The sequence below is a fragment of the Bubalus kerabau genome, chromosome 17 (assembly GCF_029407905.1).
Source record: "Bubalus kerabau isolate K-KA32 ecotype Philippines breed swamp buffalo chromosome 17, PCC_UOA_SB_1v2, whole genome shotgun sequence".
Classification (NCBI taxonomy): Eukaryota; Metazoa; Chordata; class Mammalia; order Artiodactyla; family Bovidae; genus Bubalus; species Bubalus kerabau.
The window spans coordinates 55,071,433-55,099,163 of record NC_073640.1 but is presented as its reverse complement, the minus strand read 5'-3'; the positions used below and the strand labels follow the sequence as shown (position 1 = coordinate 55,099,163).

The 27,731-nt window shown below is 50.5% G+C and overlaps 1 protein-coding gene across 2 annotated transcripts; it reads left to right on the top strand.

Moving 5' to 3' along the window:
* Positions 1-250: 250 nt before the first annotated feature.
* Positions 251-27,028, top strand: PHLDB3 (pleckstrin homology like domain family B member 3). Of its 2 annotated transcripts, none has more exons than XM_055553111.1 (15): positions 251-1,040; positions 1,709-1,891; positions 2,137-2,277; positions 5,841-5,969; positions 6,198-6,359; positions 7,620-7,730; positions 7,851-7,934; positions 8,332-8,442; positions 19,228-19,327; positions 19,482-19,572; positions 19,662-19,743; positions 19,919-19,975; positions 23,929-24,148; positions 24,755-24,840; positions 26,601-27,028. In XM_055553111.1, exons 1-15 carry the CDS (start codon positions 807-809, stop codon positions 26,733-26,735), a joined length of 1,926 nt encoding a protein of 641 aa, XP_055409086.1. In that variant the 5' UTR covers positions 251-806; the 3' UTR covers positions 26,736-27,028. The 2 variants fall into 2 exon arrangements, with proteins under 2 accessions (XP_055409086.1, XP_055409085.1); XM_055553110.1 differs by having other exon boundaries at positions 252-1,040; positions 19,656-19,743.
* Positions 27,029-27,731: the final 703 nt, after the last annotated feature.

The following is a 27,731-nucleotide window of genomic DNA, read 5'->3' as shown; positions in this document are numbered from 1 at the left end:
GGTGGGGCCAGGATGGCCCGATGCCGCGGCTGCGGGCGGGGCGAGCTGGTCGCTCCCTCCTCCCTCGAGAGCTGTTGGACCTGTTGTCCCCCCCCCCCTCCACTTCCGGGCTGCTGGGGAGGGGGACCGAGCAGCCTGTCTCTCCTCCCTCTTCCCCAGCCACCTGTCCAGTGGGCAGAAACTGCTGCGCCGGAGCGCAGAACGCAGCGCGCCGAAGCCTGAGCCGGTGAGGGGGCCGGGGCTGTGGGGGTCTCGGGGGCTGGAGTTCTGGAATCTCGCTCCCGAGGACCCTAGGACTCAAGGCTCCTGGTTTGTCCAGAGAGGGAGACCAGGAGACCCGACTCTCCGATTCCTGGGTGAGGCGGAAGGGGCACGGCTCCCTTACACAGGGGGGTCGGAGCTGAGACTACGGGGCTCCAGAGAGGACAGGACAGATCCTGAGTCCGCGAAGCAGATGGTGATGGGGTCGCTCTAAAGTGGTCCAAGGGGATAGTCGGGGGAGGGTGGGAAAAGTACAAGGCTCGACACCTAGATAGCAGGGAGACGCCAGTAGGGGGCGTACTAGGACCCGGACTCAAATTCCGGTCCCGCCTCTTGGGGCGTGACGTTCTAGGAGCCACGAACCCCGCCCCTAGAAGCTCCAGGCCCCGCCTGTGGAATGTTCAGTCCCATCCTTTGAACTCTCAGGCCCCGCCTCTGGAGCGCTCACCATAGCTATAGGGAGGGACGCGCCGGCCCCCTGGGCCACGCCCCCAACGCCTCCGGAACCCCAGGCCCCGCCCACCCGACGGGAATTCTCAGCGGCCATGGGGACGCGGAGCAGCCCGGACCTGGGGGCCCCGCCGTCGGCGGTCCCGGAGTGCGACACAGAGGTCCGATCTCAAGGGGCCTCCAAGCCCCGGGGGCACCCCAAAGACTCCCGCGAGCGGGAGGCGCCCGAGGCCCCGGCAGAGCTTCCGAGCGGCCAAGGAGCTGAGCAGCAGGCGAAGGAAGAGGAAGAAGTGGGAGAAGGCAGCAGCACCGAAAGCAGCCACGATGCGGTGAGGGACCCGGGGCGCGAGAGTTATTGGGTGGGTGGGTGGGTGGGGGGGATCCAGAGGAGCAGACCCAAGCGGGTGACAGAGACACATTGAGCCAGGTATAGGGAGACCAGATAGAGACCGAGAGACGGGGAAACTGGGAGACAAAGATCCAAAGGAGTCAAGGGACACTGCGAGACCAGAGAAAAGAGACTCAGAGAGTTGAGGATAGACACAGACAGAAACCCAGAAACAGTGATGCTCAGAGAAACAGAAAGAGAGACAGAGAAACCTTGAGACAGGGAGATACTCCGAGGGAGAAAGAAACATAGCGATTCAGAGACAGAAGACATACTGAATCAGGAAAATGAAGCCGAGAAAAAAGGGGGGAAGACTCAGAGACCCGGGGAGAGAGAAAGAGATGCAGAACCTTCGAAGACATGAGGCCAAGACAATGGGAAACAGCATCCTTGAGTCGGCGTTGTGCCCCCTCCGCGAACTGCGAGTCCCTGAGCCACCTCCTGGGGCCGAGCGGTCATCGGACCTGCACCCTCCCCGCCTCGGATAAAAGAGCTTGGTGGTTAAGGGTCGCTAACGCAGACTCCCACCCCCATCCCCCGCCCCAGGGACCTATTTAGTGACGGCAGGGGGCGAGTCCTCCCCAACTGACTAGCCCTCTTCAACCTCAGGCGGAGGCTCCGTCTCCAGTTCAGACCCCGGCCACGCCCCCCGCACCCGCTCTGTCTGGAGAAGGGGTGCGAGGGGCGGCGCGGCGGCTTCGCGCGCAGCAGCTGGAGGCACTGACTCGCGTGGCTCTGATGGAGCAGCGAGTGAAGGAGCTACAGCGTCAGAGGAAGGAACTGAGGATCGAGGTGAGGCTGCAGACCCCTTGGGAAGTCTGGCCCCAACTCGTGGGGAACCCCGTCAGGCCAGGCTCCCAGTCCTTTACAACCATGGGAGCCGAGTCTCAGGCCTCCAGCTCCATACTCTCTTCGAATCCAGGAGTTCGGATTCCCAGGTTCTTCGCTCAGACCCAGGCAGGCGTCCTCGCGCCAGCACGCCTTCCTTACTCTCAGATCCAGGCCTCTGGGTCCCAGCTCTTGCCTTCTCTCTGCAGATGGAGGTGGAGGTGGCCCTGCTGCGGGGTGAGCTGGCTGGGGAGCGAGTGGCCGCTCGGCGGGAGGAGGAGCAGCTTCGCGAGCTGCTAGGGCAGCAGGTGGACTCAGAGAAGGGCGGCCAGGAGCAGCAGCGGGAACAGGTGTGTTAGCCCTCCTGAATCTTCATCGTCGGTTCTCTTCCTTGTTGGACAGACTTTCCTGTGGTGCTCCTGGGACCTGGGGCCGGGGTTACACCCCTCGTTGCCCAAGCCATGATGATACTGGGGCTGGGGGTGGGCAGTGGCAGGGACCTATGCCTCTCTCTGTTTCCCTCCTCCCTCCCTCCTCTATGACTTTGGGGCCTGACTCACTGGGGCGTGTTCCATCTCTCTTTGCTCTCTAAATGTCATTTTGTGAAAAATGTCAAACCAACAAAAAATAGACGGTTGCCATGTGATGTACTCCCCAGTTCAGCTGCGATGAATCCTCCATTCCTGTTTCATGTCCTCCAGTTGGCTTCCCTGTCCCTAGATTTGAAATCCAGTACCAGACATCATGTTGACAGTAGATACTTTAGTTCTTTAAGAACTCTTTTAAGAAAACATCACCCCTATGTCATTATCACATCTGAAGTATTACTATCTCATCTCCAGTCAGTTTCCATGGGTCCCAGACTGTCTCAAAACAATGGCTAACGGCTGGCTGTTTGAATCGGGTTCCCCGCAGGCCAGTATATTGTAATGGGTTGAAATGCCTTGTGTGTGTTGTTTCTCCTCTAATGGTCCCTGCCTACTGTTTTTTTCCCCCCGAACTCTTTGTTGAAGAAACCAAATCCTCTGTCCCATGGTCAGTATGTGACCAGTTGCACACCGGGGGTGTCCTTTAACTTGTTTCGCTTCCTGGAAGCAGGTGGTTGATTAAATGTATAAGATGGATCAGATTCAGATGTGCTGTGGTGCTTTGGGGGCACTGGGCCAGGGGGATGTTGTCTCTGATTCTCCAGACCTCAGTGAGGTCACTCTGATCCCTTCCTAATAGTTATTTACCTAAAGGCTTTAACATCCATTGGTGGTCATTGCTTTACCCGAGCATGCTGCAGGTTGGAAAATGATAACTTTGTAATTCTGTCAGTCTCTCTCTTTGCCCTTATCTTACATATTGGAATTTCCTGGGGTTGGATCCTAAGTCTTCAGTTACCTCAAAGAGCCTGTATTTCTCCCAGCCCTGATTTCTCTCTCAAAATCTAGACCTATGTGTCCTGATTTCTAGGACATTGGTTCCTAGATGCTCCTTCTTCCCCTAGGACCTGGGTTTTCAGACCCCAGCCCCTCCTGCCTTAGATCCAGGAGTCTGGCCCCTTCTCATTCACCATATCCAGTGCTGACCTCAGCAACTCCCTTTTCCACACCGTCCCTGTCTCACTGTCCCTTTGGTCACCAGGCCAGAGTCCTGAGCCTCGCTCTGCACGCCTCCTTATCTCTCACCCCAAGCCTGTCAGTCACCACGTCCTGTTCTTTGTTCTCCCTGAATCTCTCTTGCTAGTCTATCTCCTTTATATCTGCCCTGCCTAGACCTCGGGCGAGGTCACATTCTTTTTTTTTAATTTTTATTATTTACTAATTTTTGGATAGACTTGGTCTTCGCTGCTGCGTGCAGGCTTTCTCTAATTGCGGTGAGCAGGGGCTACTCTCTGGTTGTAGTGCTGGGGCTTCTTGTTGCTGTGGCCTTCTCTTGTTGCTGTGGCCTTCTCTTGTTGCGGTACTTGGGCTCTAGAGTTCAGGCTTCAGTAGTTGACCTACGGCATGTGGGATCTTCCCAGACCACAGATTGAACCCATGTCCCCTGTGTTGGCAGGTGGATTCTTAACCACTGGGCCACCAGGGAAGTCGAAGGTCTCATTCTTATTGCCCGGAGGACTCAGGAAGGAGCTGGCCTCAACCCCTCGAACCTATCTCCCAGAGGGATGGTTCCACACCCAGATCCTACCCCAGCCTTTCAATCTTGCCGTGACTCCCCACTGACCCCAGATAGGGTTCCTCAGCCTGGTGGTCCAAACCGCACCTGAGCTCCATCTTGTCTGCCTTTCCACTGTCGTCTCTCACCTGTATTCCCCATCTCTTCCCTCCATCCCACCTTCTTTCTTCTTGACTGCAGTCTGCCCTTACACTTCCTTTACTTTTCTTTTCTCTTTTATTAAGTATTTATTTTTATTTATTTATTTGGCTCTGCTGAGTCTTAGTTGGGGCACTTGGCATGTGGAAATTTTTAGTTGTGATATGCAAACTCTTAGGCTTCCTTGGTGGCTCAAGTGGTAAAGAATCTGCCCGCAATGCAGGAGCCTCAGGAGACACTGGTTTGATCCCTGGGTCGGGGAGGTCTCCTGGAGGAGGAAATGGCAACCTACTCCAGTGTTCTTGCCTGGGAAATCCCATGGACAGAGGAGACTGGTGGGCTACAGTCCATGGGGCTGCAAAGAGTCAGACACAACTGAAGCAGTTTAGCATGCAGCACGCCTGCAAACTCTTCTTTGTGGCATGTGGAATCTAGTGTCCTGAGCAGGGATCAAACCCAGGTCCCCTACATTGGGAGCTCAGAGTCTTAGCCAGTGGACCACCAGGAAAGTCCCTCCTGTACTGTTCAACTTCCATTCATTTGCACCATGCTGTTCCCTCAGTCCAGAAAGCCCTTCCAGCCCTCTCTAGCTCCCCAGGTCTCAATGTTCCCTGGTTTTTGTGGCTCATCTTAAAATCTTCACATCCAGGAAGCCTAGGCTTACCCTGGTAGAAATTGTTCCCCCCATTCTGGTTCCCACAGAATCTGCATTTCACTGCCCTGATTGTCCCAGGCTATAACTGGCTGTGTCCCCTGCTGGAGTACAGGGCCCAGGTCCGACCCCCTTCTGGGTCCCCAGTATCAATCACCAAGTCTGGATATGTTTAGCATTCATTCCCTCATTCGTTTCTTTTTTAAACATTTATTGAAGAATAGTTGATTTACAATGTTGTGTTAACTTCTGCTGTACAACAAAGTGATTCAGTTTTTTATATATATATATATATATATTCTTTATTTTTTTTTTTTTTGCCATGTAGCTCAGCATGTGGGATCTTAGGTCCCTGACCAGGATCTAACCCATGCCCCCTGCAGTGGAAGTACACTGTCTTAACCACTGGACCGAGGGGAAGACTCCTCATATTCTTTTCCATTACAATTTATCACAGAATATTGAATACAGTTCCCTGCGCTAACAAGTCTGTTCTCTATGACTGTGAGTTTGTTTGTTACATAGATTAGTTAACTTGTGTCAAATTTTAGATGGCACATATGATTATTATTCTATGATATTTATCTTTCTCCTTCTGACTTACTTCACTTGGTATGCTAATCTCTAATTCCATCCATGTTGCTGCAAATGGCATTATTTCTTTCTTTTTCATGGCCGAGTAATATTCCACTGTGTATGTGTACCACATCTTTATCCATTCATCTGTCCCCTCCTTCATTTCTTAAAAAGCTGTTTACTTGGTCTGCTCTGGGTGGGCCTGTACAGCATGAACCAGAGAGACAGGGTCCCTGCCCTCATAGAGCCAACACCCCAGACTTGGAAGGGGGGGACTTCCCAGGTGAGTAGGAGCTTGAGATCTGGCTGGCCTAGCCCCATCTGGCCTCTGTTTCCCTCCCTGTGCTCAGGCTGAGGCTAAGAGCCTGATTGCTGTTGATGCAGGAACAGAGGCGGCTGAGCCAGGAGAGGGATCGTGTGGAGGGTCTTCGCCAAAGACTCCAGGAGGCCCAGGAGCAGCTTGACTCACAGCCTGAAGACCAGCATGAGCGGCTTCTGCAGGGAATGCAGGAGGTAAGGGGACCCGGTATCTAGGCCACTCAGGACCCAGCCATCCAGGCCCTCAGTCCCCTCCTCTCTCACTCACCTAGGAGCTCAGGCCCCAAGCGCCTAACCCGAAGGACGCCGGAGTCTAGATCCGCAGCCCCTCCTCCCTCCTTGTCCAGGAGTCGTGGCTCCAGCCCTCCACCCTCCTGGTTCTTAGAGGTCCAGGCCTCCAATCCTTTTGTGTTCCTTCCACAGATGAGGGAACAACTGGACATGGCCCAACGTGCCTATGAGGACCTGGAGTTCCAGCAGCTGGAGCGCGAGAGCCGGCAGGAGGAAGAAGATCGGGACAGTCCTGGGGCTGGTGCGCCAGACCCCAAGGTCCAGGAGCTCCAGGCCAGTGTGGCGCAGCACAGGGTGAGTTGGTCTGGGCTCACCCTGCCTCCCTCGCCATTGCCCTCTGGCTCCTCCATTCACTTGTCTCGTCCCTTCTCTGTCCTGGTGGCCTCCCTGTGTCATGTTCTTCAAAACGGTCATGATGGTCGCTGATGTTTATTGAGCACTGACCATGGGCCGGGCATGATCCTAAACATTTCATGGCTATTAAGTCATCGAATCCTTACAACAGTCCTGGGAGACAGGTCTTCATATCTTTTCCTGCATTTTCTAAATGAACAAACTCAAGGTCAAGCTGCTCAAGTTATCTTTTCCAAGGTCACTTTGTTCCCAAAGGATCGAACTGGAATCTGAACCTGCTAGGTCTTCGCCACTACACTCCCCATGTCTCAGCCCTTATCTCAAATCATGCTCCCACCAGTCCTTTCTGGGAGCTTCACTTTCAAGGGTCTGAAAAGTCCTGCTGGAAAAAGCTACAAATTTGACTATATTTTGGAAAAGGAAATGGCAACCCACTCCAGTACTCTTGCCTGGAGAATTCCATGGATGGGCTACAGTCCATGGGACCGCAAAGAGTCGGACATGACTGTGTGACTAACTTTCAACTTTTGACTGTATTTAATACAAAGGTTCCCAGAGTTTCAGATTAGAAAGTTCCGATGTGGGTCTCCTTTCCCATTCCTGCCTCACAGGCTCTGTCTGTTTCTGTTCTCCCTCTGTCTTGGCTCTTCTATTCTGTATCTTTTCCGGTTTATCTCTGTCTTTCCCTTTCTCTCTGTTCTTTTTTCTTTTTAATATTTATTATTTAGTTGGCTGTGCTGGGTCTTAGAGGAGGCATGTGGGATCTTCGATCTTCATGGCAGCATGTAAGATCTTTTTAGCTCTGGCATGTGGGATCTAGTTCCCTGACCAGGGATCAAACCCAGGCCCCCTGGATTGCACGAACCCAGCGTCTTAGCCATTCTACCACCAGGAAAGTCCCTCTCTCTCTCTGTTCTTGGCAATGTCGACTTTCTCTGGGTCTCTGTCTTCCTCAGCCTCTGGATGTTTGAACCTCCATCCCTCCAGCTCACCCCAGGTCTCTTCTAGGCCCTCAAAGGGGAGAAGGGCACTAGCGAAGGTTAACTCTGAGTCCCCCATGCCCTCCCGGGCATCCAGATGCCAGGGTCTCTGTATGGGGTGGAGCACACCCCAGGCTCTCAAGGAGGGCCTGGTTCTGGGCGTACCAGCCCGGGACCCGGGGTCAGCTGAGTAACCCGGGCCTTGGCGGGTGCCCCGCAGCGCCGGATCCAGGTCTTGGAGGAGCAGCTCAAGTCTCTGGGGGAGCAGATGGCTGCTGAGAGCCGGGGGCTGAGCCGAAAGAAGGAGGAGGCCCTTCAGGCCCTGACACAGGTCAGTTCACTGCCGACACCTGTCCTACATCCCCACTTCCTGCTGGGGCGTACCGTTGCCTCGCCTGCACCCCATATGTCCCCTGAGGTGTAGGAGTTGCTCATGTCTTGCCCTCCCCAGGAACGGAGCCGACTGCTCGAGCTTAACTGCCTTCAGGGAACCCCTGGCAGGGACTTCTCTGAGCCCAACCAGGCTCTCACCAAGGTATGGAGATTTCGTGTGCCTTTCAGCCCCCTCCTCTCTCAGACCCAGGAATCTAGGCCGCCCACCTCCATTCTCCCTTGGGATCTACCATTCTCAACCCCTAATCCCTTTTCCCCCTGGGCCTCAGGAGTGCAGACCTCCAGAGCCTCCTCAGAGAACCAGCAGTCTGCACACAAGTCCTCCTTCCCTGAGACTGCATTCCCACTCTCTTGGGGCCTTGAGCCTTTCCTTTTCCATCCAAGAAATGGGCTGGCTCTGGAGGCCTGGGCCAGAGCATCCTGGCAGCAGGCATCCATGCTCTGGAGGCCTGGGCCAGAGCATCCTGGCAGCAGGCATCCATGCTCTGGAGGCCAGAGCATCCTGGCAGCAGCCCTCCACCCCACCCCTTCTCCTGCAGCTCCTCTTCACCCAGAAGACAGACCGCCAGTTGCTGGTTCTCCAGGATCCCACTGCCCACACGGCCGCCGCCACCTCTTCCTGCCTCTTCTCTGTTCACAGCTCCCTCCAGGTGCACCCCCCCCACCACCCCCAAATACCTCATCACCCGGGGGGTCTCGCTGGTCACCGTGGCTTTCTCTGCTGTGGGCATGGGGGAGAGAGGGAGGGAGAGGGGAGGCTGATCAAGCCGCATTTTTAACTTTCACCAAGCTCCAGCTTTATTATTCTTTTTCTATCTTCTGCCTAACATCTTACCTCTCCTCCCCTGGAGAAATGGAACCAGGCCTGCCCAGATGTTAATTTTATTTAGTTAGTTTTAAAAAGATTTTATTTGTTTATTAATTTTTGGCTGTGCTGAGCCTTCGTGGCGATGCTTGGGCTTTTCTCTAGTTGCGGCGAGCAGGGGTTACTTTTCATTGTAGTGCCTGGGCTTCTCATCGCGCTGGCTTCTCTTGTTGTGAACCAAGGTCTCTAGGGTGCATGGACTTCCGTAGTTGTGGCACGTGGGCTTAGCTGCTCCTTGGCATGTGGGATCTTTCCGGACCAGGGAACAAACCTGTGTCTCCTGCATTGGCGGGTGGGTTCTTAACCACTAAATCACCAGGGAGGCCCCCAGATGTAAATTTTAAAAGCCACCCAACAGAGCATATTGATAATCAGTCCTCCTCTCCCCAGCTCAATGAGCCGTGGCCCTCCTCCTCCTCAGAACTGGGCAGCTATTTGTTTCTTTTTCTTTTTTAGTATTTGTATTTATTTATTTGGCTATACCTGATCTTAGTTGCAGCATGTGGGATCTAGTTCCCTGACCAGGGATCAAACCCGGGGCCCCCTGCACTGGGAGCGCGGAGTCTTAGCCAGTGGGCCACCAGGGAGGTCCTGGTAGCTATTTCTTTCTTTCTTCCAGGTTTTCTGAAAAATGGGGGTTCCAACTTATGAATGGGTTAAAACATTTATTGAATATGTTGCTAGCAACTTTAAATGAAATGGAGTAGACAGTGGCAGAGTGCTGTGCCCGGAGGTAGGGTTGTTGTAGGGATGTGGGGTCAGCCCTTAGAAAGGGTGAGCGCTTGTTCAATCGTGTAAATGTTTTTTCAAAAACATGTGTATTAGCTACTGCTGCTGCTGCTAAGTCGCTTCAGTCGTGTCCGACTCTGCGCGACCCCATAGACAGCAGCCCACCAGGCTCTGCCGTCCCTGGGATTCTCCAGGCAAGAACACTGGAGTGGGTTGCCATTTCCTTCTCCAATGCATGAAAGTGAAAAGTGAAAGTGAAGTTGCTCAGTCGTGTCCAACACTTCGTGACCCCATGGACTGCAGCCTACCAGGCTCCTCTGCCCATGGGATTTTCCAGGCAAGAGTACTGGAGTGGGGTGCCATTGCCTTCTCCAGTATTAGCTACTAGTTGGCTTTTTTTCCCCTAGCTCAAGACTGTGGTGGAGATTTTTTTCTTTTGATACATTTAGAGGTGCCTCTTCCTTCAATGGCTCTGTAATGATATAAACAGTAACAATCATAAAGACTGCTAAAATGTGTGAAGCCCTTTTTTTTTTTTTTCTGGAGTCTTTATAGTGTGCCAGGCACTGTTTTATTTTATGAATTAAAAACCTTTTTTTCTCTTTTGGCTGTGCTGGATCTTCCCTGTGGCCCACAGGCTCAGTAGTTGCTGGGTGTGGGCTTAGATGCCCCAAGGCTGCGGGATCTTAGTTCCCCCTGTTCCCTGCATTGGAAGGTGGATTCTTAACCACTGGACCACCTGGGAAGTCCCCAGGCACTGTTTTAAATGTTTATGTGGATTCACTCATTTAGTCATTGCAACAACTCTACAAGCTGGGTTCTTCTTATCGTTTTATCAGGAAGAAACTGAGGCAGCTGAGGTTTCTTAATCAGCTAGTATACAGCAAGGCTGGGATTTGAACTCAGCACTGCATTCAGAGCCCACGCTCTGAACCACTCTGAGCTTCTGTGCACACACAATTCTGTATGGGCGCCTGGAGCTCCTCTCTGAGGATGGCAGATGGAGTTTTGTGCAGTTTAAGCAATGACGTTATGAAGATCCATGTCTGTCTGTCTTTGTACCCACAATAATAACATAATATTGTTGTTGCTGTTGTTAGTTGCTCAGTCGTATCCAACTCCTTGTGACCCATGGACTGTAGCCCGCCAGGTTCCTCTGTCCATGGGATTTCCCAGGCAAGAATACTGGAGTGGGTTGCCATTTCCTTCTCCAGGAGATCTTCCTGACCCAGGGACTGAACAAACTTGGGCCTCCTGCATTGCAGGCAGATTCTTTACTGTCTGAGCCACCAGGAAAGCTCAAAAGTTAATATTAATAAATTAATTATATTGTATATTATAATATTTACCTGTTGATTATATTATATTATATGCAACATATCTTAATAGTAACAATATAATATTAATATATTATTAACTATTGCTAAAATATAATTGATATTAATATTTAAGAGCTTAATGTAGGCCAGGGTCTGCTTAAAGCCATCTCATCACTTTGAACCACATGGAATTGCTATTATTTGAGGGTGAAAGTTGCTCAGTTGTGTCTGACTCTTTGCAACCCCATGGATGCAAAGCCAGTTCCTTCTGACCCAAAAATAAAATTTTATATTAGGTGCATATACAATTTCATACATATATAATATATATTATTGAATTATATATTCATGAAACATATAATTTCTGGCTCCTCTGTCCATGGAATTCTCCAGGCAAGAATCCTGGAGTGGGTTACCATTCCCCTCTCCAGGGGATCTTCCTGATCCAGGGGTCAAACCCCAGTCTCCCACACTTCAGGCTTCTTTACCATCTGTGTCACCAGGGAAGCCCATTTGAAGGTGAGAAACAGTCAAATACTGACAGTTTGACATGCTTCAACTCTATATATTTTATATTAAAATTATATGTTTCTTGAATATATAATCAAGAATATATGTTATATATGTATGAAATTGCAAATGCACCTGATATAAAATTCATTTTTTGGTCAGAAGAAACTGTAGCAGTGGGTCCTATTATTGTCCAGGTAAAGGGTTAGCAGAGCTTTTGTAACTTTCTAGCTGGAAGGCTGATAAAGGTGGATTGTCAGCTCTGTTGCCAGGCAACGTGCCTTTGAGTAAATATGACCCTTATAATTAAACTGCATATCTATAAAGACTTGGTGGGAAGCCGGGCCATTCCTATGGAGTCCTCATCTGAGTTAGTGGCTTCTGTGGACACGGAGCCTCTAAGGCCAGGTGGACCCTGTACCCACTGGCGTGGACCCCACACCCACCTTGCATGTGGGTGTCACCACGTGTCTGGCCCTTGGACACTGGTGACCGTGCCAGGCACTCTTTTGTGTATTTTGCATGAGGTCAGCGTATGAATCTTTGCATTAGCTACGGCAGGGCAGCAGGACCTTGCTCACTTTACAGAGGGGGAGTTGCCCTGAGAAGAGACATGACTTGCTAAAGTCACACACCTAACTAAGCGGCAGAGCTCGGTGTGAACCAAAGCTGCCTGATTCCTCAGCCTGTGCCTTTCAGAGACGAGGGTTTCTCAAGGAAACTTGAGAACCCAAGTGGGCACCTGGTTAACACGAGCTCAAAGGCAGTGACGAAGGACCTCAGGGATGACGAAGAGCTTGTATGTGCGTGCTTGCTAGGGTTGCTTCAGTTGTGTCTGACTTTGTTCAACCCTATGGACTGTAGCCTGCCAGGCTCCTCAGTCCATGGGATTCTCCAGGCAGAAATACCAGAGTGGGTTGCTATGGCCTCCTCCAGGGGATCGAACCTGAATCTCCTGAGTCTCCTGCATTGCAGGCGGATTCTTTAACCCCTGAGCCACAGGGGGAAGCCCCACAAAGAACACAGGGAGTGTTTGTTTATGCAGCCAGAGAAACAGTAGACAAGCAGATAAATGCAGGGATTAACAAATCACTCCCTCTTGCCCCTGCCCCCCTCTCCCTCCAAGTCCTATTAAATCCTTCTCAAATCCCACCCCTTCTTTCCAGGATCATGTGACGCCTAAGAGTACTGACTCTGCTTGGATTCCAGTACCTGTTGTGCCACTTCCTAGCTGGTTGACATGAGATACGGCTCCGTGCCTCAGTTTACTTAGCTTTGAAATGGGAATAATAACAGCATTCATTGGCTAATGCATTAAAGTACTTGGTGTGATGCCTGGCACATAGCAGGTGCTTAGTAAACGTGGGCATCTGTTGCTCTAGTTATATAATGATTAATATTATTATATTTTTTAATGAGGGAAGACCAGCTTTTTAAAAAAAAATTCATTTTTGGCTGCATCGGGCTAGTTAGTTGCAGTACGTGGACTTCTCTCTAGTTGTGGTTTAAGGGCTTAGTTGCCCCGCAGCATGTGGGATCTTAGCTCTCCAACCAGGCATTGAATCCATGTCCCGCGAATTGGAAGGTGGATTCTTAACCATTGGACCACCAGGGCGGTCCTTGATTGATATTGTTATAATTATTATAATTCTTATTCCACCCACTGCCACCCTCATTTCTGGCTTTTGTGACCTTCTACCAGCCTCCTCACTGACTTTCTCCACCTTAGTTTTTGGCTCCCAAACAACAGCCAGAGTGATCTTCATCCCTCCTACTTCAGCCCTTCCCCCCAGAAGCCTTCCATGGTTCCCCCAGGCTCCTTGGTGTGGCCCACAAGTCCTTGTGTGGTCTGACCCCTGCCCACCTCTCAGCATCCCCCTCCCTGTACTGACTCTGTTCAGCTGCAGGGGCACTAACCCCCCAGCACACCGTGCTGGCTCCTGCCTCAGGGCCTTCGCACTTGCCGATCCTGCGACCTGGAACACCCTTCGCCTCAGTCAACCCTGGCCAACTCTTAGCCTTTGGGCCTCAGGGTCAGTGTCCAGAAGGCTGTTCCTGGTCTTCCAGTTGCAGGTGATCCTTTTTTATATTACCCTTTTATAACACTCTTTTGTAACACTCTTCACTCACAGCGATGTCAGATGATATGCGTCTTGTATGATGACTCATTCAGTTCCTTGAGGCTTCCCAGGTGGTGCAGTGGTAAAGAATCTGCCTGCCAGTGCAGGAGATGCAAGAGACTCAGGCTCAACCCCTGGGTTGGGAAGATCCCCTGGAGTAGGAAAAGGCAACCCACTCCAGTATTCTTGGCTGGAAAATTCCACAGACAGAGGAGCCTGGCAGGCTACAGTCCATGGAGTTGCAGAGTCTGACACGACTGGACACACACACACACATACCCGTCACTCAGTCCCTACAGTGTCAGCTCCATGCAGACGAGACTTGGTGCTCTCTTGACAGTGTGTGTTAGTAGCCTGCCAGGCTCCTCTGTCCATGGAATTCTCCCAGGCTAGAATATTGGAGTGGGTTGCCATTCCCTTCTCCAGGGAACCTCCCCAACCCAGGGATGGAACTCTGGTCTCCTGCGTTGGCAGGCAGATTCTTTATGGTCTCGGCCACCAGGAAAGACTGAGTCTCTCTTACCTACATGCTTCCTCAGTGCCAACAATCTCTCAGCTGGGAAGTGCTGGGAATATGAGTTGAGGGAAGGGAAGAGTGAAGAACCACAGGAACTTGGGGCTCATTTTCATCTTTTTGAAGTGGTGTGAACCTTTCCTGACTCCCAGGGCTTCTAGAAGCTTCAATGGGTCTGTGGTGTGCCACATACACTCTTAGGTAAAGACTGAGCACTTGGTAAATCCTGGTTATTATTTTTATTATTATTATTTTTTAATCTTCTGAATGAAGCTGCGTGGCATGTAGAATTGTATTCTCAAACCAGGGATTAAACCTGCACCCCCTGTAGTGGAAGTGTAGAGTCTTAACCACTAGACCGCCAGGGGAGTCCCATGGTTTTGTGTGTGTGCGTGTGTGTGTGTGTGTGTGTGTGTGTGTGTGTGTGTGCTTAGCTGTGCCCGGCTCTTTGCGACCCCATGGACTGTAGCCCGCCACGCTCCTCTGTTCATAGAATTTTCCAGGTAATAATACTGGAGTGGGTTGCCATTTCCTACTCCAGGAGCTCTTCGGGACTCAGGGATCAAACCCACGTCTCCTGCATTGACAGGCAGATTCTTAACCACTGAGCCACCTGGGAAGCCCAGTAGTCCCATGGTTACTATTTTTAAAAAATGTTTTAAAATAATACAGACAAAGAGAATCACATCGAGCACACGCACAGCTTAATGATTATTATTGGGAAGACTCGGGTGACAGCCCCAGGTGTCAGGTCACGACGTACCCCCGCTCAATGGTGACCCCTATCGGTCTCCCGGAGAATAACCACTAGCCTGACGTTTATCCCTGTCGTCTAACGTTGAAAGTTCCATCAGTGGAAAGTTCCATCCACAGTGTCTATCGCTAAACGCTATAGTTTAAACTTCGTGTGTGTGTGGCTATGGGCTTCCCTGGTGGCTCAGACGGTAAAGAATCCGCCTGCAATGCGGGAGACCTGGCTCCGATCACTGGGTTGGGAAAATCCCCTGGAGGAGGGCATGGCAACCCACTCTGGTATTCTTGCTTGGAGAATCCCCGTGGACAGAGGAGCCTGACGGGCTACAGTCCATGGCGTCTCAAAGAGTCGAATAAGACTGAGCGACTAAGCACAGCGCATCTCTTTTAAATCTCCTAGAATCCACAGAGAAGGCAATGGCAACCCACTCCAGTACTCTTACCTGGGAAATCTCATGGAAGAAGGAGCCTGGTAGGCTGCAGTCCATGGGTCGCGAAGAGTCGGACACGACTGAGCGACTTCACTTTCACTTTTCACTTTCGTGCACTGGAGAGGGAAATGGCAAACCACTCTAGTAGGACACGACTGATGCGACTTAGCAGCAGCAGCAGCATCCACAGACTCCCATTTCTTCTATTGTCCCTCTTGAAATCTGTTTGGTGAAGAAACCAGGCAGTTGCTCTGTAGTTTCGCAGGCAGGGTCTGCCGATTGCATGTGTGGGGGTCAACACCACCTTGCTCTGCCTCTTTATTTCCTGTAAAGTTGGATGTGGGAGGCTGAGCAGTTGCATGATTGGCATTTTGGCAAATCATCCTGGGAGCATGTGTCTCTTTTTTTGTGGCATACATTGATTGATTCCCTGGAGGTCATGAGTGGGAAAATCCCATCTGTCATTACTTCATTTATTTTTATTGTTTTTTTTTTTTTTTAATTTAGTTAAAGAAATCTTAAAACAAAAAAAGCAGTTATTATTTTTTGGCTGCCCACTCAGCATGTGGGATCTTAGTTCCCTGACCAGAAATGGAACCTGTACCCCGTGCATTGGAAGTGCAGAGTCTTAACCACTGGCTTGCCAGGGAAGTCCTCCTTCTTCAATTTTTTCTAAAGAGGGACTTGCCTTTATGGATTATTTGGTTACCCAGGGATATGGTTTTTGTAGGAAAAGAAAGTGCTTGACGATTTCGCTTCATTCACCTACCTTCAAAATAAAGAGTTGGTTCTTTTGGTGACCAGTTCGATTTTTCTTTTAGTATTAACTCATGAATTACATATATTTGATGAGTTAATATCTTTAGCAGTGAGCATACATATTGGTGGGCTTCCCTGGTTGCTCCTTGGTAAAGAATCTGCTGGAAATGCTGGAGATGCAGGAGACTTGGGTTTGATCCCTGGGCCAGGAGGAGGGCCTGGCAACTCACTCTAGTATTCTTGCCTGGAGAATCCCATGGGCAGAGGAGCTGCCGGTCACAGACCATGAGGTTGCAAAAGAGTCTTACTCGACTGAAGCAGCTTGGCACGCACGATATGTGTTGGTGCTCAAATTATACAACTTATTTATTCTTATTATTTTTTGTTATCCAAGCAGAGTTTTTGCTGTTTTTTTAAAGAAATGATTTTAGTTTGCTTTCTTTGTTAACTCTCAAATAAGTTTACTTTCATTTGGGGGGTAGTTTTTTATTATTTTATTTTGAAAAGATTTAAGACTTACAGGAAAATTGCAGGAGGAGCAGAAAGTATTCCTGTCTACCTGTCACCCAGATCGTGTGACTAACATGTTACCACATTTGGCATTTGCTTTATCATTCTCTGTACACACACACCCACACGCACACACACAGTTTATTCTTCTTTTCTGAAGCATGATTCCCCTTTACCCCTAAATGCTTTTACTTTTTATCATCTGAGGTCAAGGCCATTCCCAGATGCAACCACAGTACAGCAATCACATTCAGGGAGCTAACATTGAGACAATACTATTCAAGTCCACAAATGTTATTCATATATATATATTTTTTTTAATTATCTAATTTTGGCTGTGCTGGGTCTTCATTGCTGCTCTTGGTTTTCTCTAGCCGTGGTGAGGGGGTTACTCTGGAGCAGCAGTCTTCTCGTTGCAGTGGCTTCTCTTGTGGCAGAGCACGGGCTCTAGGGCTCATGGGCTTCAGTGTGGCAGGAGGGCTCGGTGGTTGCAGCTCCCGGGCTCTAGATGTCAATGACTGTGGTACACAGGCTTAGTTGCTCCCTGGCATGTGGGGTCTTCCTGGACCAGGCCTGGAACCCATGTCTCCTGAATTATTAGCAGGCAGATTCTTTACCACTGAGCCACCAGGGAAGCTCTTGTTATTCATATTTTTGTCAGTTGTCCCGCAGATGTTTTTTGTTAGCAAAAAACAACAACAACAAAAAATTGTTTTTTCTGGTCCAGGAACACAGGTTGCACTTGGTTGTCATGTTTATTTTATTATTAAAAAAAAAAAAGATTCCTCTTGTTCTGAGTTCAAAGGGAGGACATTCAGAGAAAAGATCTATCTTGCCACTGTTTCCGTCCACTCAATTCACCTCCCAGGGGTAGCCAGGGTTACCAGTGTCTCCTGTCTTCCCAGAGATGTACTGTATTTTTTAAAAAGTATTTATTTTTACTTATTTACTTATTTGGGCTTCCCTGATAGCTCAACTGGTAAAGAATCTGCCTGCAATGCAGGAGACCTGGGTTCGATCCCTGGGTTGGGAAGATCCCCTGGAGAAGGGAAAGGTTACCCACTCCAGTATTCTGGCCTAGAGAATTCCATGGACTGTATAGTCAATGGGGTTGCAAAGAGTTGAACACAACTGAACGACTTTCATTGTACATTGGATATTTACTTATTTGGCTATGCTGGTCTTAGTTGCCACATTCGGGATCAGGTTCCCTGACCAGGGATTGAACCCGTGCCCCCTCCATTGGGAGGTCAGAGTCTTAGCCACTGGACCACCAGGGAAGTCCCAATACTCTGTACTGAATCAGTCAGGCATGTATACACTCTCCCCCTCTCTTTATGGGTAGGTGGTATCCTCTTCACACTCTCTGTACTTGCTTATACCGTAAAGATTGTTTTCTAGCTGATATAAACAGCATCCTTTGCCTTTTATCTGCTTTGGGATTTTCCTCCATGTGGATGACCTCAGGTTTATTGAGCCTGTCTCCTTTTGATGGGCACTTAGGTGGTCTCCTAGGTGGTCTCTTCCTTACTTAGGTAAGGAATCTGCCTGCAATGCAGGAGATGCAAGAGACTCAGGTTTGACTTCTGGGTTGGGAAGATCCCCTGGAGAAGGGAATGGCTACCCACTCCAGGATTCTTGCCTGGGAAATCCCATGGACAGAGGAGCCTGGTGGGCTCCAGTCCATGGGGTTGCAAAGAGTTGGACACAACTGAGCGACTAACACTAACTAACTAACTAGGTGGTCTCCAGGCATCTGTGGGAATTAACCTTGAACTCAGGTCATTTTGCACATGTCTGAGTGTACCCACAAGATACAGTCCTAGAAATGGAGTTGGGGCTCAAAAGTTTTATACATTTGTCATTTTGATTTTATTTCCTTTCTTTTTAAAAATTCATTTTATTTTTCTTTTTTCCCATTTTTATTTTTTAAAAAGAGCCAAACAGACCTCCATAAATTTTTTCCAATAAAACAGCCCTCAGCCTTGTGGGCGGAGAAGGCAATGGCACTCCACTCCAGTACTCTTGCCTGGAAAATCCCATGGACGGTGGAGCCTGGTGGGCTGCAGTCCATGGGGTCGCACAGAGTCGGACACGACTGAAGCAACTTAGCAGCAGCAGCCTTGTGGGAGAACGTCTGGGTTTCCCACATCTCCCCTGATACAGTGGGCTTAAAAAAAAACAACAACAACCAGTTTTATGTAGATCTATAATTCACCTACCCTACAATTCACCCATTAAAAGTGTTTTTCAGTGGTTTTCAGTGTAGTCATAGAGTTGTGCAAACATTACCATCAGCAATTTTAGAGAATATTCAGGAGGGAATGACCACCCACTCCAGTGTTCTCTCCTGGAGAATCCCCATGGACAGAGGAGCCTGGTGGGCAACAGTCCATGAGGTTGCAAGGAGTCGGACATGACTGAAGTGACTTAGCACGCATGCACAAAGAAACCCTGTACCCTTGAGCCGTCACCCCTCAATTCCCCTCTCCTCGCAGCCCCCGGCAACCACTGTCTCTCTGGATTTGCCCATTCTGATCAGTACACTGTGTGGTCCTTTGTGACTCCTGCATTCACTCAGCATTGCGTTTACAGTGGCTTTCTGATCCGTGCCAATGAGATGGTGGTTTCTTTTTTTTAAAAAAATATTTATTTATTTGGCTGCGCCGGGTTGCTCGGGGATCTTCGATCTTCACTGGGGCATGCAGGATCTTTAGTTGCCATCTGCAAACTCTTAGTTGCGGCATGTGGGATCTAGTTCCCTGACCAGGGATGGAACCCGGGCCCCTTGCATGGGGAGCTCGAAGTCTTCATCCTTGGGCCACCCGGGAAGTCTCAAGATGGTGGTTTTCCTTGGCGGTTCTCTGATCTAATGGTGGAGACTGAGCATCTTTTCCTGTGTGCCTGGGCTGTGTGTGTTTTCAGGGCTCCATTGGCCTCCAGAGGACTGGAAGCCTGTCCCGGAAGAGGGGAGAGAGAGCCAGTCAGAGAGGATGTCCCCGGCCTCTGTCGCTCCATTGTACTGGTGAGTACCAACTTCACCCCACATATCCTCTTCTCCCATCACCACCCTCCCTGTGCACAGGATGGAGAAACCTGGATGCCCCCGTTGGGGGAGAGAGGGAGAGGCTTAGGCCAGGAAGCATCCCAGCCCATTGCCCTGGCCCTTCTCCCCCCAGGATCCCTGGAGGCCTCAGCCCTCCCGCCTGAAGCTGGAGACTCCGGGAGACACCCTCTCTATCAGCTGCTGAACTGCGGCCCCGGGAATAGGTGAGACGTCAGGGAGAAGGTGGGGAGACGGGGGGGAAGAGACTGGGCTCCTCTCACTGGCCCCGTCTCTTCCCTGCTCCCAGCTGCAGGGCCCTCTACCCAGACATTGCCCGAATGGAGCAGCTCCTGCAGCAGGCTGTGGCGGAGAGGGAGCGGCTGCTGCAGGCCAGGGTGAGACCCAGCCCCTCCTCCCTCGGACCCAGGAGTCCAGGCCCCCAGCCCCTCCTCCCTTGGACCAGGAGTCCAGGCCCCCAGCCCCTCCTCCCTCGGACCCAGGAACGCAGTACATTTCCCCTACTTCTTATTGGTTTGCAGTCTCGTTGACACTTTCCTTCTGCACCCACAGGAAGGGACAAGAAGAAGCAAGGAAGATTCCTCAGGGCCCCCTGTACCTGCCATCATGGTGAGTCTTGCCCCTGCCCCCACTTCCCCTGGCCTCTGCCCTTTGACATCTCACCCTCTCCTGTCCTCCAAAAAGTGTCCTGGGCTTGGCAAGGGAAGGGGAACTCTGAAGACCTAGTTTCTGTTCCCATCAGGGTCATCTGAATCCATGGTATGTGACATGCTCAGTTCTCTGTGCCTCGGTTTCCTCTTCTGTAAGTGGGTACCGGTGTCGGCAGTTACTGCAGTATGAGGGTAACCATAAGCTGGGGCTTTTAAATAGTATTTAAAATTTTGTTTTATTTGATTCTTAAAAAACAACAACCAAAAAAACCCTTTTTACTTAAGAAATAGTCAAACATATTGTTCAAAGTTTGACTAGATTAATAACCTCCCATGTGCCCACCACGCAGCTCATGACCGTTGTTTAGTTGGTCAGTCATGTCCGGCTCTTTTGTGACCCCATGGACTGTAGCCCGCCAGGCTCCTCTGGCCATGGGATTCTCCAGGCAAGAATACTGGAGTGGGTTGCCATTTCCATCTCCAGGGGATCTTCCCGACACAGGGATTGAACCTGTGACTCCCGCATTCGCAGGCAGATTCTTTACCACTGAGCCACCAGGGAAGCCCTCCATGTCGCTCCAGTGATTATCAATATTGAATCTTATTTTACTTACTAACTTTGTTGTACTGGACCTGCACTTACTTCCCATTCTGCAGAAGAATATTTTAAAGCCAATTCCAGATATTTTATCATTCCTTCCATATATCAGTATGTACCTACTATATATATACATATTTAACGTAAGTTCCACTGTCATAGCTTATGAAATTATGACTAATTCTGTAACATTCTAATACCTGGTCCATATTAACATTTGGTGAGCACTTCCTCTCTAGAAGCTTCAGTTTCCTCCTCTGTGAAATGGGGACAATAATGGGTTGTTTTGGAGAGGCAGTAAGGTGATCATGATCACTGGGCACAGTGCTGGCCACAGAGCAGACCTTCAGTACATGGTGATCACTTAGGGTTACTGTGTGGAGATGGCAGGATGACCCAGTGGGTGCCCTCTTAACCACCCCTTCCCCTCCTGTGCGTTCCCCAGCTCCTCCCCCCACCCCCTCCTCACTCTCCTTGTCTCCGTGCAATTCAGCTCACCTCTATTTCTCATCCTTTCTTGCTTTGGCCTTACTTCAGTGTTTTCAGCCCTCAATACTCATAGTGTGGTCCATGGACCAGCAGCATTGAATCCCTGAGCTTCATTCCCCTCCAGACCCCCACCCTGGAATGACTGAATCCCAGTCTGCATTTTAACAAAATCCCTAATTGTCTCCAAATTGTCTCCAAAATAGATTTTGATAGTTGGTTATTCAAATCTGGATCCAAACAAAGCACACACAGTGCCTTTAGTAAAAATGTCATAAATCTCTGAGATTGAGTCCTCCCTCCCTGCTTTTTTTAAAAAAATGCCATTTATTGGGTGGAAAAGTCATTTATCTTGTAGAATTTCTCACACTCTGAGTTTAGCTGACAGCTCCTCATTAAGCTTTTATTTCTACCTATACTAAGAATATGAATACTTTTTTGTTACAACATACACCTTATTTATTTATTTTTGTGGCCTCCCCGGGTGGCACGTGGGATTTTAGTTCCCCAACCAGGTATTGAACCCATGCACCCTGCAGAGGGAGGGCAGAGTGCCAGTGAAGTTCTCCCAACCGGGAGGCGCAAGTGTTTTCTGTCATGGAGGAGGCTTTAAATCTGTGTTTATACTTTTCCACATTCACTGGTCAAACTGCATTTGGTGAATTTATGTTCCTCACAAACAAGCACATGGTTCCCAACCCACTGTCTGGTTCTCTCAAACATGAGGCCTTTCCTTATTCATTTCAACCCAGTATTTATGGAGTGCCTCTTTATGGTGGCCTTCCCAAGTGGCTCAGTGATAATGAATCTGCCTGTCAATGCAGAAGATGCAGGAGATTCGGGTTCCGTCACTGGGTGGGGAAGATGCCCTGGAGGAGGGCATGGCAACCCACTGCAGCACTCATGCCTAGAGAATCCCACGGACAGAGGAGCCTGGCGGGCTACAGTCCATGGGGTCGCAAAGAGTCGGGCGTGACTGAGTGACTGAGCTCGCACTGTGTGGTAGACCCTGGGTGACAGCAGAGTGACAATCCCTGCCTTTTGGAAGCTGGCATTTAGCAGGGGAGCGAGACAGAAAGCAGCATCGATAAGTAAAGTAAGTAGCAGGTCAGGTGCTGATGAGAGCCGGGAATAAAATAAAGCAGGAAGGCTGGTGGAGCCTTCCGGGTTGTCAGGCATAAGCTCTGCCTCATTAAAAATGAAACACTCCTGCTGTGTAGCACCATCATTTATTAACCAGTCCCCTGCTGACTGCATTGTCCCCCATCCCCACCCCCTCACACCTCGAGCAGCCTTCTCGCGTCCATGAGCAAGCGTGTCCTTGGGGTTTGCGCCTGGGGGTGGACTCACCAGGTGACAACAGCGAGCTCATCCATGAAACAGCTGGGATGAGGAATACCAAGACTTGGAGAGGGGCAGGCGTTCCCTGGAGGTGACACGGGTGGGCAGTGGGGGAGTTGCCAGTCCCAAGCCCATCCCTGCTCTCCTTGACTGGGGCCCGGCTCCACCCATGTCCTACCTGGGCAACCTTGGTGAGTCACTTCCTCTTTAAGAGCCTCAGTTTCCTCCTCTGTGAAATGGGGACAATAATGGGTTGTTTTGGAGAAGCAGCGAGGTGATCACTTGGCACAGTGCTGGCCGCAGAGTGAACCTTCAATACATGGTGACCACTTAGTGTTACTGTGTGGAGTTGGCAGGATGACCCAGTGGGTGCCCTTTTAACCATCCTTTCCCCTCCTGTGCATTCCCCAGCTCCTCCCCCCACCGCCTCCTCACCTCCCTTATCTCCATGCAATTCTTCTCACCTCTATTTCTCATCCTTTCTTGCTTCAGCCTTACTTCAGTGTTTTCAACCCTCAATACTCATAGAGTGGTCCATGGACCAGCGGCATCAGCATCCCTGAACTGAATCCCAGGCTGTATTTTAACAAAATCCCTTAGGGGTCTGCTTGCCTGCTGGAGTCTGAGGCCTCAGTGTGACCTTGGGATCATATACCATTCTTTGCAGGAAGCATTCGGGAAGAACAGGTTTGGTCAGGCTAGACCTCGTAACAGTAGACACTTTGATTGCCTTCATTCTGCTCCACTTTATGGCCACCTGAGATGACCACTCTGTCTGGGGAGTCCTGGCTCGTCAGCTCTGGCTGTGTGACTTGGGCCTGTGACTTAACCTCTCCGAATCTTGGTTTCCACATCTGTAAAATGGGGACAATGACGTACCTACCTCCTGAGGAGAAGGGGGGCAAAGGATTATAAAGTGTGTGTGTATGTGTTTTAGCACAGGTAATGATCACCAATTTCATCACAGCAAGAATGCTATCTACAACAATAATAATAATGGAATCAGCGCTCTCCTTATAACCACTCATTATCTGGTTCCTGTTTTACAGATACAGTAGATGAGGGCTTACTGGGGTTTATCACTTTTCTAACACATCTCTGGTATTTCAGGGTGAGCGCTAAGGTCAGGAAGACCTGGGTTCACATCCCTACTCTGTCACTTAGAAGCTCTTTGTGACCTCAGATGGATTGTTTCTCTCTGTACCTCAGTGTGCTCATCTGAAAAACGGGACTTATAGTAGCCTTGACCCAAGAGTGGCCATTGAGGGGGGTTGAGGAATGGATGCTGGTAAAGGCCTGGGCAGTGTGCAGTCAATCGGAGTAGCTGTCAGAAATACCGTCTTAATCCTCATTGCCAAAGTTAAAGGCTGTGCTGGTCCTTAACGCTTGAGCTACTCCGACTGGCTCCCCTCCAGGACCCAGGCTACAGACTTCCCTCCCAGCTCTTGACCCTATGACGTCACAGCCCCCTTCTCTTCCCTCCCCAGGCCCCGCCCGCGCCGCCATCCAGCCCTGCTGGCCCTCGGGTCTTGGATCTCCGGCAGCACCTGGAGCGCTGGGGCCACAATCCGGAAAACTGCCCGCACTTACGGGTGTCCGGGGGCTGCTGCCGCGGACCCCTGGTGAAGATGGGTGGCCGTATCAAGACCTGGAGGAAGCGATGGTTCTGCTTTGACCGCCAGGCCCGCCGCCTGGCCTACTACGCAGGTAAGCGCAGCCCTGCTGCCTGAGGTGCCTGGGCCCCCAGGCCTGTGAAAGAGACCACTCCAGACCTTCACCCCAGAGACCTAGCAGCCCCACCCCCAGGTCTCTCCTCTCTTAGGTCCATGTATGTGCCTGGACCCCCAGTCGCTTCCTCCTTTAGAGGCCCAGCCCTCATTGGGTATCACTTGTGTACCATTCTAGCTCTCCAGATCCCAGTTTCCCCATACCCAGGAGGAGCATTATCAGTGCCCAGCCCCCAGATCTAGGGTTCCAAGCTTCTCCTCCTTCCTCTCTAGGGTAATCGATGATTCTGAACCTCTTCTTGAGTCTCTGCCCTTCTCAGGGGCCAAGGGACTTGGGGACCTAGGATTCCAGCTCCCCAGACCCCACCTCCCAGCCTTATCCATTCACCACACCAGTCTCCCATCGACATTCACTCACCTCCTAACCACAGTGCTTTAGGGACCTTCAGATTCTATCACCATGCCCCTCACCTCAACCCCAGTCTCTGGACTTGGGCTCAGAGACTCCTCTCCCCCTTGGTACCCTCCCCGCCAACCCCAACCCATCTCTCACTGGCTCTGTTTCTCCCTCACCCCCCTCCATCAGACAAGGAAGAGACCAAGCTCAAAGGCGTCATCTACTTCCAGGCCATCGAGGAAGTCTACTACGACCACTTACGCTGTGCCTTCAAGGTGAAGCCCCTGTTTGGTGCTGCCCTGCCCTGATGGTTGGAGCCCCGCCAGTCAAATCTTAGCTTATCCCCTGGGGAAGGGCCAACCACAGCCCCTATTGTCAGGGTACTCCATCCAGCACAGGAAACCCAGACAGATTATTTCACTGCAGGGACCAAAAATTAAGAGCTCAGTCTCTGGCTCTCAGCCACAGTTATTTTTCTTAGAACAAAAGTTTGAGAGCAGAAATTTGGGAAACTCAGATGCCAAGTCAAGAATGAATGACTGAATTGGGCAAGGTGGGGACTGAGGCCGCCTGGGAGCATCAAAAGGAGAGGATCATTTCTTAGTGTCTTCTCACAATTGCCAAATGGGAATGGGTCCCCTGGTGTCATATCAGATTTATTTTTCCCCAGAGAATTCTGGAATTGGAACATTTATAAAAGTGCAGTGCCAGAAACTGATACAATGTTTAGAAAGCTCTGGAGAGTAACTGTGTCTTTAGAGCTTAGGTTGGAATCCCAGCTGTGGGACATCAGAAAAGTGACTTCCATTCTCCAGCCTCAGTGTTTTCACCTGCAGAATGGGCACTTTTAAACCCATGTCTCCACAGTTGGGGTTAAAGACAGAAAATGGACGTAAAGGCTTTACTTAATTTGGGGTTGGCAAGTAGGTACTCAATAAATAGGTTGTAGACTAAAGTTTTCCCAGTTACGAACCAGGGAGACCTAGATTTGGAAGAGGGGAAATTTGAATGCTTGTATTTCTAATATATGGACTTCCTAGGGGACTCAGTAGGGCTTCCGTGGTGGCTCAGATGGTAAAGAATCCGCCTGCAATGCAGGAGACCTGGATTTGATCCCTGGGTTGGGAAGATCCCCTGGAGGAGGGCATGGCCACCTACTAAAGTATTCTTGCCTGGAGAATCCCCTTGGACAGGGAGCCTGGCAGGCTACAGTCAATGGCTCGCAAACAGTTGGACATGACTTAGCAACTAAGCATAAGGGGGCTCAGTGGTAAAGGATCCGCCTGCAGTGCAGGAGACGCAGGAGACACAAGTTCAGATTCCTGGGTCGGGAAGACCCACTGGAGGAGGAAATGGCAACCCACTCCAATATTCTTGCCTGGGAAATCCCTGGACAGAGGAGCCGAGCCTGGCAGGCTACAGTCCTTGGGATCACAAAAGAGTTCGACACGACTTAGCGACTGAACAACAGCAACAATTTCTAATATAGGAGAAGGTAGAGAAGGCAATGGCACCCCACTCCAGTACTCTTGCCTGGAAAATCCCATGGATGGAGGAGCCTGGTAGGCTGCAATCCATGGGGTCGCTAAGAGTTGGATACGACTGAGCGACTTCACTTTCACTTTTCACTTTCATGCATTGGAGAAGGAAATGGCAACCCACTCCAGTGTTCTTGCCTGGAGAATCCCAGGGATGGGGGAGCCTGGTGGGCTGCCGTCTATGGGGTCGCACAGAGTCGGACACGACTGAAGCGACTTAGCAGCCGCAGCAGCAGAGCTGGGGGATTGGGACATGGGTCCTTCCTTTAAATTTCTCTTGCTCCCATAATTCTCAGCGCCTTCCTGTGTTAATTCATTTAACCCCCATAACCCATCGAAGGAGGTAACATCATTTAGGAGGACAGATCCGCATACATTCAGGGATTTTAAATTACTTGCCCAACCCTACACAGCCTGTAAATAGCAAGGCTGGAATTTGAACTAGGGTGGAGTCATATCTGTTCTCTTAACCACCTCCACTCCGCTACTTATTCCAGAGCCCGAACCCTCGCCTAACGTTCTGTGTCAAAACCTACGAACGCCTTTTCTACATGGTGGCTCCCAGCCCAGAGGCCGTGCGTATTTGGATGGACGTCATCGTTACAGCGGCTGATGAGAACCACGCCCCCTAATTGATCACACCCTCTGAGGGGACATCTCAGTGAAGCTCCGCCCCCGCGCACTGCCTCGAAGCCACGCCCACTGCCGGGAAGCCTGGGCGCGCCCCTTTAACTCTCCGGGGAGTTTTGTGGGTTTGTTGGCTCAGCTGGTCTGAGCTGCGACTTTTCCGGGCTGCAGGTGCCTTCTCCGGATGGGAAGCCAGCCCCTCGGGCTCTGCCCCGGGCTGGAGGAAGATTGCAGGGGCGGGAAGAAACTATTTATTGTTGCTCATGTGATACCGAATTAAACATGGAAGAAAACAGTTTGCTGAGGTTCCCAGCACAGACGTATGGGACCCCTCGAACCCTAGGCAAGGCATCTGAGTTACGGGTACCCAAGACAACCAACCATCCCTCAGCTGGTTCTGCCCTTAAGGAATGGAGATCTTCTTCAACCCCATGGTCTTGGATGGGAGCAGGGGGTGGGTGTAGAGAGGCGTGTGGCAATTTTGTTTTTTCACTTTGTGGGTTCGCCTGCTTCCACCCTTTTCGACCTGACTGGGCAATTTCTAGGCAATTGGCAATTTCTAGGAACTCCTAGGCTCCTGCCTTTATTCCCTTAACCAGCTAGCTCCTTGTTCTTAACATCTTAATTGGATTGTTGCCTTCTACAGGCAACCCTTCCTGACTCCCCCACTTGGATCAAATACACCCTCTCCTTTGAGCTCCCCTGGGCTACAGTCCATTGGGTCACAAAGAGTTGGACACGACTGAAGCAACTTAGCAGTCACGCATGCACGGTCCATTCCTGAACATCCTGGGTCATCATTGGTGATGGATCTATGTCCCGACAGACTGGGAGCTCCAAGAAGGCAGAGCCAGGGCTGCCCTGGTCATAGCTGTATTCCCAGCACCATAGGGCACATTTCATTCCATGAAAGGGAAAAAAAAAAGTTATCCTTTCATCTCTCAGTCTTGGTAATAATATACCCAATGTTCCCTTTGCTAAGTCACCTTTCCCCACTCCAC